The sequence below is a fragment of the Monopterus albus genome, unplaced genomic scaffold, assembly GCF_001952655.1.
Source record: "Monopterus albus unplaced genomic scaffold, M_albus_1.0 scaffold98.1, whole genome shotgun sequence".
NCBI classification, from domain to species: Eukaryota; Metazoa; Chordata; class Actinopteri; order Synbranchiformes; family Synbranchidae; genus Monopterus; species Monopterus albus.
This window is the reverse complement of record NW_018127978.1, coordinates 3,485,529-3,500,492: the sequence shown is the minus strand read 5'-3', so window position 1 is coordinate 3,500,492 and position 14,964 is coordinate 3,485,529. Positions and strand designations below refer to the sequence as shown.

The 14,964-nt window shown below is 38.9% G+C and overlaps 1 protein-coding gene across 1 annotated transcript in view; it reads right to left on the bottom strand.

Annotated features, from left to right (window-relative positions):
- The window catches only part of ptk6b (PTK6 protein tyrosine kinase 6b), a 41,491-nt gene that overhangs the window by 22,537 nt on the left and 3,990 nt on the right, over positions 1-14,964 (bottom strand). Inside the window, exons 2-4 of the mRNA XM_020609165.1 lie at positions 3,941-4,062; positions 2,898-3,061; positions 1,608-1,767 (exon numbers count right to left, since the gene is read on the bottom strand). Coding sequence (XP_020464821.1) covers positions 1,608-1,767; positions 2,898-3,061; positions 3,941-4,062 — 446 coding nt within the window. The remainder of the gene's footprint in view (positions 1-1,607; positions 1,768-2,897; positions 3,062-3,940; positions 4,063-14,964) is intronic.

The window sequence follows — 14,964 nt, the reverse complement described above, 5'->3', positions numbered from 1 at the left end:
AACGGCAAAAGGGCCTACAACACACACCAGCCGACAAATATTAACATTTATTATATTTTATAGTTAACTTTTTTTTCCTTTTCAAGATTGACAGGGGAGGCTCTGCCTCACCTGCCTCCCCTGACTGCACGTCACTGATATTCATCCCCTTTAAAATGACTGACCTAATTCAACAGAGGTCCAATCAATTGGTGCTAGTAGTCTCACAATTAGTGAAATGGGGATCACCTGAGTGCACTGAATGTGTCTCAAGTGAATGTAGTATAAAGACACCTTTGTCTGGAAGGTCCAGTCACTGGTGAATCAGTATTCCTAGCTACCATTACACCATGAAGACAAAAAGAATACTCCAAGCAACTCAGAGAAAAGGCTGAAAAGTATAAGTTAGGGAATGGATACAGAAACACTTCCAAGGCACTGAACATCCCCCAGAGTTCAGTTACATCCATCATTAGGAAATAGAAGGAATATGGCACATGTCTCAATCTGCCTAGATTAAGTTGTCCTCACAAACTGAGTGACTGTGCAAGAAGGAGACTAGTGAGACAGGCCACCAAGACACCTGTGACTACTCTGAAGGAGTTACAAGCTTCAGCAGCTGAGATGGGAGCGACTCTGCATACAACAATTGTTGCCTGGGTTCTTCACCAGTCAGAGCTTCATGGGAGTGTAGCAGAAAGAAAGCCACTACTGAAGACAACTCATTAAATCTCGACTAGAGTTCACCAACAAGCATGTGGGAGACTCCATGGTCAAATGGAAGAAAGTTCTTTGGCCTGATGAGACTAAAATGGTGCTTTTTGGCCATCAGATAAGGCACTATGTTTGGTGGACACCAAACACTACACATCACCACAAACACACCATGCACGGAGGTGGCAGCATCGTGCAGTGAGGATGCTTCTCAGCAGCCAACCTTGTAAGGCTTGTAAAGGTAGGTCAAATGAATGTGGCACAATATAGGAAAATCCTGGAGGACAATCTGATTCAGCCTGCAAGAGAGCTACAGCTTGGGAGAAGATTTAGTTTCCAGCAAGACAATGACCCGAAGCATACAGTGAAAGCTACACAGAAATGGTTTAAAGACAACAAGGTGAGTGTTGTGGAGTGGCCGAATCAAAGCCCACACTTCAATCTGATAGAGAATTTGTGGCTGGGCTTGAAAAGGGCTGTTCACGCCCAATTGCTGCGCAACCTGGCAGAGCTTGAGCAGTTTTTTAAAGAATGAAGTAAAATTGCAGTGTCCAGATGTGCAAGCCTGACTGAGAACTATCCACACAGACTCAGTGCTGTGATTGCAGCCAAAAGTGCATCTACTAAATACTGACTTGAAGAGGGTGAATATTTATGCAGTTATTTATTTCCCATTACATGTTTTGAGTTTTTTTCTTTTATTTGTTTTGTTAAAAAAGCCAAATTATATTGACCATGATTGATTTATAACATCAATAAAGAGGTAAAACATTCAAAGGGATGAATACTTTTTATAGGCGCTGTACACAGAAAAAGAATGAGCAAAACAATCCAACACTCTTCTCTATTTTCATGATTTGTGGAGAAAACACCATCTATTAAATCAGATTAAATCAACAAAGATGATTCAATACCATTTTTGATGATCTTGATTGCAACATTAATATGGTTTTTCCAGAGTCCCCGGTAGACATCAGCAAAGTAGCCAGTGCCCAGCTCCTCCTCCAGGGTGAACTCTTCTTTCGGGAGTTCCCACTCATCCAAGTTACCTAAATCTGGGGTGCTGGGCTTAACCTGATGGAGAAAAGTTTATTTTTAACACAAATGCTCTATTTACATTCTTATCCACACAGGATTTAAATGGGTATTGTGTGTACCTGTCCCACTTTTTGAATATTTTCCATCACTAGTTCAATCTCAGAATCACTGAAACATTTGGAATTATGAAACTGAAAAATATTTTTTCAAATTCACATCTCATGTACATACTGGGCACGAAGAGGTGCCTTCCTAATATATTCCCACAGCATGCTTTGGGCAAAGTTTCAGTTTCAGAAGATACTCTGAGGCTTGAGTGGTCTATATTTTCCAAATGTAGTCTTAATACCAAGTCTCTCTTTGTGTTACTTCATCTGCAGTTTTCATCTCTTCAGCAGATGTTTAATATGCTTCACACATATCCATGTTGTGACTTATTGCAAAATGTATCTTCATCTTTTTCTGTCACTTTTTGCTTTTATCAGCACACCCATGTTTCAGCCTCAACCAATCATAAAGAAACCTTAGACTGAGAGCCCTAAAAACTAGAACCAGCCTCAATCTTCTTAGCTTCTCTCCCCAGGCCATTCACTTTTTAAATAATGATCCTGTCATCCCTCTGCTTTAAGTAGCGGTACACGCACTCCGTTATCCACAGTGCAATACACACCATGTCCTTCCCTTGACATAATCCCTTCTCTATGAAAGTTATACTGTTTTCGTATTAGGCGTATTGTAGTGGGTGCATATATGCACTTTAAATTTTGTTCATCCTAGCCATAATTATTTAATTTATTAGGTTTTGCAAGCTTGTAGCCCTTATGCACTTTGTTTTTGATATTTGTAATATATGTGATTATATTATGTGGACACCAGCACCAAGACACATTCCTTGTATGCTTAGTACTTGGCGGATAAAGATTTTGATTGTGATTGATGATTTCATGAAAAATTCTTTGTTCAGGCTCAGATACAAAACAGAGCACTTTTCCAAACACAAGGAAGCAAACTGTTTTACCACGCTTTAGCAGCAACAAGCAGCAACTGCTTTTTAGATGTCACTATTTAATGTCCACACTTCTTGTTTTCACTTGACCATAATAAAGAGGCACACACACACATGAAGAAGAAAACAGAAAAACACAACCACAACCAACAGAGCTTACCCTCTTGCAGGGGTGTCTCAGTCTTCCCACAGTGCTCAGGCTGTTGGCATAGTAGTACTCCACCAGGTTAATAAAAGAGCTGAAGTGCTGATTGGGCTCCACATTAATATTATTCTGATCATCTTGGTGGATTTTAAAATGCCTCACCCGACTGCCTAACCTCACTGCAGAAAGATTCATAGAAGCAAAAGTAGTTAGAAAATTAAACACAAACATTCTGCCACGAGGTACATTTTCCTTCTTAGCACGTCATTATTACCAAAATATTTTAGTTCAGAAAAGTAAAATACAGAGAGATTTTACACAGTCTAACAGGGGCTTAGTCTCACTGTAATGCTGTTAAATTAACATTCTAAATTATTATAACTATTGCTTTCTACTTGAATTGCCATTAAAGGTAGCCCAAATGCTTAGTTTAAATTAAGAGTTAGGATTTAGGAAGGTTTTATTTTTGCATTAACAATATTTTGATCATTGATGATCATTTCTGATTAGTTTTCTGCTCTTCCTCCTGAGTAAGGTGGTTTGTTGGAACTGCTCTGCTTATCTGACAACTGGTGTATTCCCTGAAGAAGGAGACCCATCCATTATTCCCTGTCAGTCTTTATTGTAGCAAAGTCACTGTGAGTTTAGCAAATATGAAATAAAAAAAAAGTGAGTACAGTGTTATCTGACTAAAAGAAATATTAGCAAGAATTATGAAAATAAAATAAAATTGTAATAAAATCAACAATTTACTTTAAGGAATTCTTTAAGGCATTGAAATATAAAAATTTATTTTCTATAGGCTCTGGAGCACATTCCTTTTGCTTGTTTGCACATTACTTTCTTTACTTTCTGTTCTCTCAGCCTTATATTGTTTACTTGCCCCTTGCTGCCTTACATAAGGACATGTACGTACGCAGTGAGAGCTGCTGTACCAGAGTGAAATTCCTCATGTTTCCAACACACCTGGCCAATAAAGCTGATTCTGATTCTCTCTTTCTGAACCCACTAATCTTCTTTTTGGGCTTCATTAATCACCCCTTGCTTTCTTGACTTGCCTGAAAGAACATGTCCAACGTTGTCTTTCTCACTGTGTCGGATGAGGAAAGCTCCATCTTCATTTTCTGGGACCAGCAGGTGGCTTTGAGCCTCAAAGCGATTCATTGTCCCAAAATACCATCTGGATGAAAACAGACATACTTAAATGGTTACATGGTTTCAAACTACATCAGTAACTCAATCTGTAATGCAGGATGTAATGATGCGCTATATTTATGTATATAAATGGTAGAAAATGTTAAAATTACATTCTGAAATTATGTTAAAAACAATCTAAAGTGCATACAGCCATCAACATCTGCAGTTTATATTGTGGTGGTGTTAAACTTTTTTATGGTGCTTCCACTCTCCATGACAGCATCTAATATGACAAACATATAGAAAAGCCTGTGCCTGTGAACATCCAGGACAAAGTTTTCTAAAAGATGAGGATGGCTTCATTTTTAAGGTATAACCAAGCACCGATCTCTGAGGCTGAGAAAAAAAATAAATGCGGAAGTGTTAAAACTTTCTGTTCCTTGAATCGCCACATGAGGCTGGCTTCAAAAGAGAGTCAATCCCTATATACTGCCATGTTAAAATGCCTAACTTTACAGCAGAAATAAACATTTTTGAATTCTTACAAAAATGACCCTTTTAAATGATATTAAAACAAAAGGTTACACATAATTAAGGGCATGACCACTTTGAGTGACAGACGGGAGGGTCCCACCACAGGTGGCTAGCTGCTAGCTGTCTAGAAAGGTCTACTCGCGTTCCACCTCTTTGCTTACACATAGTAGGTGGAGTGAAGCAACAAAAACAGTTTTGTCACTTAGTATTTCTTTAATATTTTCCCCATTGTTTTACAAAGCACTATGGCCTTTAAAATGAAAAAAACACTAGACTAAAAATTACAGCAAGCAATTAATTGTTTGTTTTTAGAGTTTTAAAATTAATTAAACTTTTACAGAGTGATTATTTGTAACTCTGAATTAGGAAAAACATTACTTAAAAACCAAACACATTTAAGTGCATATCTTTATTTCTAATTTGTTCATTTATAATATAAGTTTAATAAAGTGTTTCTCAGATACTGTGGTCAGTGTTAAGGCCAGTTGTGTAAGTGTTTGGTCGTTCAGCACTGCATCTGAGATCAGGCTTCAGCCGTCACTAGAAATAATAACACAATTGAAAAGAACATGAGCTCTATGTTCTTGAAGCCAATAGTTGAAAAGGAAATTATAAAGATAGTAAATAAATGTGATAACAAAACATCAAGTGATAGTGATGGTATCACCATGACAACTGTTAAATGGGTAATTAAAGAGATAGGCAAACCATTAACATACATTTTTAACGTCATTTCGACTTGGGCAGTTCCCTAACAATATGAAAATTGCAAAGGTTATCCCTCTGTATAAATCTGGTGATAAACACAACTTCACGAATTATAGGCCGGTTTCTCTGTTGTCACAATTTTCAAAAATTCTGGAAAAACTCTTCAATAACAGATTAGATACATTTATTGATAGACATAAAATCCTCTCTGATTGCCAGTATGGTTTTAGGTCGAACCGGTCGACATCTCTGGCCATTACCGACCTGATGGAGGACATTACAAGCGCTATGGATGAAAAGAAATACACGATAGGAATATTTATTGACCTAAAAAAGGCATTTGACACGATCAATCATGAATTATTAATGTGCAAGCTAGAAAAATACGGGAAAAATAGAGTGTCTTTGAATTGGATTAGTAGTTATTTGACAGAGAGGCGCCAATTTGTGAAGTTGGGTGAACATCAGTCGAGTGATCTGGAAATTGTATGTGGGGTGCATCAAGGTTCAGTCTTGGGACCTAAATTATTCATATTATACATTAACAATATGTGCAAGGTTTCGGCTTTAGTGAAAATGGTCTTATTTGCTGATGACACTACGATATGGGCATCCGGGGATAACCTACAGCAACTATCGGGACAGGTTTCACAGGAACTTGAGAAGATAAAGAAATGGTGTGATAGTAATATGCTATCTATGAATATGGATAAAACTAGATTCATGGTATTTGGGAATCGTAGACTAGATAACGAACTGCAAGTGAAAATAGGGGGAGCCAGTATAGAACGAGTATATGAAATTAAATTTCTAGGTGTCATAGTGGATGATAGATTCACCTGGAAATCTCATGTCAGATATATTCAGCATAAAATAGCAAAAAACATATCGATATTGGCGAGGGTCAGATATATAAGCACTACGTATTTTGTATTCTTCATTGATTTTACCATACTTGGAGTATGGTGTTGAAAACTGGGGAAACACATACATAAGCTCACTTCAACCATTGTATATATTACAAAAAAGAGCGATAAGTGTTGTGTATAGGCTGGGATACAGGGATCACACCAATGGAGCTTTCATACAGTCTAAATTGTTAAATTTTTTTGATTTAGTGGGATATAAGACTGCAGTGTTTATGTATAAAGCCAGGAACAATTTATTACCTGGTGGAATTCAAAAACTATTTGATGAAAGGGAAGGGGGATACAATCTAAGGGGTCAGTTAAATTTAAGAATTCATGCTATACGCACCACCAAAAAAAGATTCTGTATTTCAATAAGTGGAGTAAAACTATGGAATAATTTAAATATGGACATAAAAAACAGTAAGAAAATTGATGAGTTTAAACACAGATATAAAGGTATGTGTCAATCAAGATATGGGCAAGAACAGGCTTAATGATAATCAGATGGGAGTGTGGATGTAGAATATGTATCCATGTAGTAATACTGCTTGCAAACCAATGATGATAAGATGATGTCATGGGGTAGGACTGGATAAGTCTGACTTCTTCCTACTCCGTTCAAGCATGTACTACGTATAAGCAATTTGAAATGATTTTTTTTTTTTGGATATGTCTGGAATTATGTGTGATTACATACTGACTGTTGTTACATGTTTGAAAGAATCAATAGAAAGAAAGACTCAGGGCAGACGAAGGGACTTGGGTGCACACATGGAGCTAGTAAGTCTGATACCAACATAACCTGAAAGGCTGCTCAGCAAGGAAGATGCCACTGCTCCAAGACTACCATAAAAAGACTATGGTTTGCAGCTGCACATAGAAACAGAGATCTGACTTTTTGAAGAAATGTCCTCTGGACTAGTGAAACAAAAATTGAACTGCGTGGCCATAATGACCATTGTTATGTCTAGAGGCAAAAGGGAGAGGCTTGTAAGCCAAAGAACACCATCCTAACCATGAAGCATGAGGGTGGCAGCATCATGTTGTAGGGCTGCTTTGCTGCAGGAGGGACTGGGCCACTTCACAAAACAGATGGCATCATGAGGAAGGACGGTTATGTGGCTATACTGAAATGTTAGGAGCTGTGAAAATCTGAGATTAAATGTATTTGAAATAAAAAACTGAATAATTGGGCGTGCAAAATTATTCAGCCCCTTTACTTTCAGTGCAGCAAACTCTCTCCAGAAGTTCAGTGAGGATCTCTGAATGATCCAATGTTGACCTAAATGACTAATGATGATAAATAGAATCCACCTGTGTGTAATCAAGTCTCCGTATAAATGCACCTGCACTGTGATAGTCTCAGAGGTCTGTTTAAAGCGCAGAGAGCATCATGAAGAACAAGGAACACACCAGGCAGGTCCGAGATACTGTTGTGGAGAAGTTTAAAGCCGGATTTGGATACAAAAAGATTTCCCAAGCTTTAAACATCCCAAGGAGCACTGTGCAAGCGATAATATTGAAATGGAAGGAGTATCAGACCACTGCAAATCTACCAAGACCTGGCCGTCCCTCTAAACTTTCAGCTCATACAAGGAGAAGACTGATCAGAGATGCAGCCAAGAGGCCCATGATCACTCTGGATGAACTGCAGAGATCTACAGCTGAGGTGGGAGACTCTGTCCATAGGACAACAATCAGTCGTATACTGCACAAATCTGGCCTTTATGGAAGAGTGGCAAGAAGAAAGCCATTTCTTAAAGATATCCATAAAAAGTGTTGTTTAAAGTTTGCCACAAGCCACCTGGGAGACACACCAAACATGTGGAAGAAGGTGCTCTGGTCAGATGAAACCAAAATCGAACTTTTTGGCAACAATGCAAAACGTTATGTTTGGCGTAAAAGCAACACAGCTCATCACCCTGAACACACCATCCCCATTGTCAAACATGGTGGTGGCAGCATCATGTTTTGGGCCTGCTTTTCTTCAGCAGGGACAGGGAAGATGGTTAAACTTGATGGGAAGATGGATGGAGCCAAATACAGGACCATTCTGGAAGGAAACCTGATGGAGTCTGCAAAAGACCTGAGACTAGGATGGCGATTTGTCTTCCAACAAGACAATGATCCAAAACATAAAGCAAAATCTACAATGGAATGGTTCACAAATAAACATATCTAGGTGTTAGAATGGCCAAGTCAAAGTCCAGACCTGAATCCAATCGAGAATCTGTGGAAAGAACTGACAACTGCTGTTCACAAACGCTCTCCATCCAACCTCACTGAGCTCGAGCTGTTTTGCAAGGAGGCATGGGCAAAAATTTCAGTCTCTCGATGTGCAAAACTGATAGAGACATACCCCAAGTGACTTACAGCTGTAATCGCAGCAAAAGGTGGCGCTACAACGTATTAACTTAAGGGGGTTGAATAATTTTGCACGCCCAATTTTTCAGTTTTTTATTTGTTAAAAAAGTTTGAAATATCCAATAAATTTCGTTCCACTTCATGATTGTGTCCCACTTGTTGTTGATTCTTCACAAAAAATTACAGTTTTATATCTTTATGTTTGAAGCCTGAAATGTGGCAAAAGGTCGCAAAGTTCAAGGGGGCCGAATACTTTCGCAAGGCACTGTATATGCAAACCTCTGAGAACTCTACGCTCAGCTGACAGCACACCCGAAAGTGCCATGTACGGCCCCAGTGCGCTGATCCAGCTCAGATAACTCTAGGCCAGCCTGTCTTCCTCCACTGGTCAGCGTCTCTCTTCCATGTTTGTTTTGAGACCATCTGTTTAATTCATCAGTTTGTGCTGTTCTCCTGATAGTGTTCACTAAATGAGTAAAAGCATCCTAGTCATCCTTTTTATTTTATTTCATACCCATTGCTGAAGGTACTATGGCAGCTCATTTGCTGTTCTCCATTTCATCACTACTGAGGTTGTTATTTGGTTTGGATATTGTTTCTCTACCATCTTTAGATTTTTGTTGTAGAATTCCTGGCTTTCTCAACTTCTCTTTTCTGTTTCTGTGTGAGCTCTGTGTGCACACGGCCCTGCAATCTCATGCCCTTTTATGGGCTCTGGCGGGGCCATGCGCACATACTAGAGTCTCATGCACAGAAATTGAAAAGAGAAGTTGAGAAATTCAAGCATGCTTCAACAACAATCTAAAGACGGTGATGTCAGCTCTGTGACAATATTATCCTGAGGCAGCAACTTGCATGATCTTTGTTCAGTTACACCCTGTACCATGTTAACATTATTGTAGATAGAGTTACTGATATTATTAAATAAATTACTTGTACTATTTTATTCTATTTTGTATCTTTTTTTTATTGAACCAATATTTAACCAGGGGAATCCCATTAAGGATAGAGACCTTTTTTTCAGGGGAGCCATGGCCAACACAGCAGCATCACAGTTCCAGACACTTTAGCCATGTCCCAAGAGATCTGCAGCTTGAAGCAACATCAGTTGTCTTCCCTTGGTTTCAACAGTGTCCGATGGTTTCTGTCATGCATTACAACATAACATTAACCTAGTTTTGTCTGTGATCAGTACTATAGTAACTTGAGTGAGCTGAAAGTGTTGAATATTAAATGCAGACTGAAGTTTATCAAGTGCCTTGGTGAATGAAGGTGCACACAAATCCTTAAAACAATCTCCTTACGATCAATATTAGAGACATGACAAGCCAAAGAGGCCACCGATTCACTTACTGCTGATGGTCTGTAACATCCACCCTTGCTGTAATGGTTCGACATGTAGTTATTTAAAGACTTTGAATCAAAGTTCAAACTGTTTACTTATAGATTTCAAAATTGAAATATTAATATAAAATTTGCTTTTAACATATATGGCCACACATCCAGCACCAGTGGTGGAAAGTAACTAAGTACATTTACTGTACTCAAGTACAATTTTAAGTATCTGTACTTGAGTATTTTGATTTTGTGTTATGTCATACTTTAAATTCACTACAATTTAGAGGCAAATATTGTACTCTTTACTCCACTACTTTAGTTACTAATTCCTTTTCATAACCAAATTAATACAAAAAATACAGTATAATTATAAAACCTTGTTGATCTGTGGTGGAAAATCCACAAGCTACCCAGCGGTAATTCAAATTATATTCATATAAGCTGGTTAAACCTAGCTCCTCCTTTATCAGCTGCAACATTAAATGTGATGTGCACAATAATACATCAGTAATTATAATACAATAATATGATACAGGAATGTGAAATGTGCCATTTTGCATAATGAGCACTTTTACTTTTAGTACTTGAAGTATATTTTGATGCTTATACTTTTGTACTTTTACTTAAGTAGCTTTAACTTGTAACCGAGTATTTATACACTGTTGTATTGCTACTTTAACTTAAGTAAAGGATCTGAGTACTTCTTCCACCACTGTTGATGACAAGCTCCTCTTCAGAGAGGTCACAAGGTACTGGTGGGGCAGCATCCAACAGATCCAGGGGGAAGAGCTCAGCCAGATGCTCAGACATTTGGTTTATGTGCACACAAATAACTTGATTACTCCAAATTCCCTGATCAACATAATAGTGTAAACATAGCTAACTCTCCCAATAACCCAGACTGACTTTATTTGTTTGATCATCAGTTATTAAGCTGGGTAAATGGGGCAGGAATATAATAAGAGAAAGAAATACTTCATTAATGTTTGTTATTCTTGTTGATGGATCTTTATAACATCTTAGCCGAAGTAGATGTATGTAGTTATAGCTGTAACCTGAACATTATTTTACTTTTGGCCAAGAAACAAACACTGTTTGTCTGTAACTACCAGCTGTGGTTCTGTCCTCTTCTTTATCCACATAGTTTATTTTGTAGCACAGACTCTGAACACGCACACACACACCAAAAGACATAATAATGGTGTGTTCATTCATTCATTCCTTTCATAGAGATAACCCATCTATTATGAACACTATTATTAGGGTTTTGCAGCATTAGATACATTGATAAGATTTTTAACAGACAACTATTTTCTTTCATATGTCTAAAAGCCATATGTTAAATCCTTTGTCTGTTTACTGCATATATATGATATCTTATCTTTTTGTGGCCCATGTGAACCACTGAGCAGAGGTCCCTGTGTGTGTAGGTTTCAGGAGGCCTTATCCTCATCTTGCCCCACACAAGCAATGTGAAGAGAAATCCAAAACATTAGATGCAAATGCTTCCAATGCAATTTTGCTTCACTCTTGTGTCACCCCACAGACCAATAAAGGTTCTCATAACCCATCTGACAGAGTACAGGGAGAACTTATGATGTAACAGAAGGGAGAGCAGCTACACACACACTTAACCAATATGGCCAAATTAAACAGCCAGTCAGTCTTGGGTGGTAATAAGCTGCAGGCCCTCTGGCCACATCAGGTCAATAACTATAACAGAGGTCAATTTCCGCCCGGCACATCAAATGTTCCTATGTGCTCACATTAACCACATGACGTTGCTTCACCACCACATTCTGTCCATATGTATTCCACCATTCCTTCCACTGGTTTTCAATTTGTTCTTATTGGAGAATGGTTGTAGAAGTGGACAACTAAAACGTCAAGAGAAAAAATGTAGTTGCAAAGGGTCCTTTATATTACAGTAGCTTATATTATTATTTATTAATTGTGATCTAATAAGCGTTCTTTGACTTAAAGCCACACTATGTAACTTAGTGAGTTACTCACTATGTAAAAAAGTGAGTGAGGACAGTCCCTGCTCCTCACCTAACAGCCATCTTAAGAAATAATCATCAACGTGTTGAGACGATTGACTCTTCTCTCATTTATACCAACATCTATTTGGCTCTTAGTTTTAACGTTGAGGTAAATGATCCGAAGCAGAATTACCTTGGTGCGTACCTTCCTTTTGCATCTTGCTCTGTGATAAAATCTGTCATTTTTATTAACGCCTTATCTTCTACAACTTAGCTGCTGTAATGTGCAATTTCAATGCTTCAACCACCACTGAATCTTAAATGTGGTAAGGGATGCATTATGTTCAGGAAAGAAAACACAGGCACAGTCTTCACTGTCCACACTGTGGAGATGGGGCTTACTCACCCCTGCTCCATCTTTTTGCCCTATTTTAAGGTTTGGCTTACAGGTACACTAATAATATTGATTCAACTTGTCAGTGCCACCGGGCATTGTGGTTTTAATAGATCTCTCTTGAAAGGCTGATAAAATACCAAACATCTGAAGTGTGACGATGGATACAGTGACAAGACAGCTAAAAGAGAACCTCTACTTACTGCAGATGAAGAAGTAGGAGATGATTTAAAACAATGTACAAGTGTAAAACAATTTAAGAATAAATATAAAAAGGCCTGCATAGCTGGGTATCGGATACAGGAAGTGTAATGATCTTATTAAGTTATTATCGGTGTATTTATGGGTGGGATATGAATAATTTATTGTTTATCATTTGTTTGCTAATTATGTAATTGTGATTTGTGATTAGAAGGAATGTAGTAATTTGGTGGTTGCGGGAATTTAACCAGTGTAGTTGTTTAGTTAAATATTTGGGTTGTGTCAACCATAGTTTGGATCACTAGGGGTAGAACTAGATAAGTATTACTTCTTTCTACTCCCTTGCAAGCAAGTAATGACTAAGCATCATCAAGAGAAATTTCAATTTTTTTGGTTGTATATGGTAATTAGTTTGGTTGTTTTGTGTTACATGTTGATTTCCTTTTTTTCTTTTTCTCTCTTTTATTACATGCTTGGAATAAATTAAATAAATAAATAAATAAATAAAATCACGTCCCAAAAACCAGAGTTGGCGTCCAAGGTTTGGGTCGTCCAGGCACTCAGCCCCGGCCACTGCCCAAAACACAATGCACCGGCCCCTTACGGCCTCTCCAGCAGGTGGTGGTCCCACCGAAGAGTGCCTCCACTTTATGGTTTTGGGCTGAGCCCGACCAGGCCCCGCTCCACATTGAGCGGAACCAGTTGAGGTGGCTCGGGCACCTGTTTAGGATGCCCCCTGGACGCCTCCCTGGGGACGTATTCAAAGCATGTCCATTTGGGGCAGACCCAGGACACGTTGGAGAGACTATGTCTCCCTGCTGGCCTGGGAACGCCTTGGAGCCCCTCCTGAGGAGCTAGAGGAGGTGTGTGGGGAGAGGGAGGCTCTGCTCAGGCTACTGCCCCCGTGACCCGGTCTCAGATGAAGATGGATGGATAGAATTATAATCAAATCACTTGTTATGCATTATTGTTAAATGTGCCAGTCTACATAATGAGTACTTTTAGTTTTAGTACTTTAAGTATGTTTTTGATGCTAATCCTCTTGTAATTTTACTTAACATCTTGGACTTTTACTTGTAACAGAGTATTTTTACACTGTTGTATTACTACTTTTACTTAAGTATGGGATCTGAGTACTTTTTCCACCACTGTCCAGTACCATAAAACAGTAATGTCAGTATCAGTTGACTGTGGCCAGATACAAATATAACCCAGGTTTGTTATTACACTACAGATGCTTAAATAAATGGATCCAAGGCCAGATCCTTTTTAGACTCTGCAGGTGTATCAATGTATCTGTATTGAGGTCCAGGGTTTGCCTGAACTTTTCCAGTAACAGGAGTCATAACACAAAACATCAATACCTATTTGTGCTTTGGAACGTGTCCTTCTTATTACCATGCATGAAGTCAGCAGAGTCGTAGGCTAAGTGGTATTCAGAAAAACTTGAAAAACTGCTCAGTCACTAAAGTACGCATGGCCACTGTGAGGACTGTACTGTGTATGCTTGCCAGAAACCAAGGCACACCTTGGCAAGGTAGTTTCCCAGCCATGAGTGGATCTATGAGGGAGATACTCTCAGAGAGGACAGTATTATGCTATGGAGAAGGGGAAGCCAAATCAGAACAGTGTGACTCATGTTTTCCGATATAGACAGTCATAGGATTTTCTGATGTTATTATATGTTGTGGGTCAGTAGACAGAGCAGAGACCCAGGTTTATGTGCATAAACAATGACAAAGTTATTTTATATGTCCCCTTTAATTTTCCCAAAATTCACTGCAAAGTAGTCCTACTTAGGATAATCAAGAACAAGGCAGCTTTGTGCAATATCAGTCTGATCTAAGCCTTAGTCAAAGTTTACATTTGGGAAATGGCCTATGCTGTATGTGTCAGAAACGGTGTGCGTAATGCAGCCGAAAAGTGTTTGGTGAACTCATTAAATGGCCAGACAAGGAAGTGATGAACAAAACCGTCTCTTTAATAAGAGAACTAAAACTAAACAAAACCATACAAGACAAGGTGAAACACAAAACTCACGGTCGGTATCAGTCCCAGATCAGAGCCAGCAAACGCATACATCCAGGGGAATCCAAAATTCGTAGTCCAAAAGAGAAAGTCCGATAATCATACACCGTGGCAGTCCATAACAAGTGGGCGAGGCAGAATAGAATAGTCCGAGGTAACAGTCCGAGATCAGAAACACAAAATACCAAAACCGAAGAAAATGCTGGAAAGTCAGAGCTGGGGTCTAAAACAATCTGGCCAGGATTAATGGGTGAAGGCTGCTTATAACGTGGTGCAAACAGGTGCAAACTAATCGGGAGCAGGTGAATCTAATGTGAGTGATGAAGAACATAAATAGACCGAAACTAACAGGAAGTAATGTCAAAATAAAAGCCGGACGAGAAGCAGCGGAACCAAATCATGACACAAGGCGTCCTCGCCAAGCCCCTCAAAGACCGGGAGCAGGGGCAAGGCATCCTCGCCGAGCCCCTCAAAGACCGGGAGCA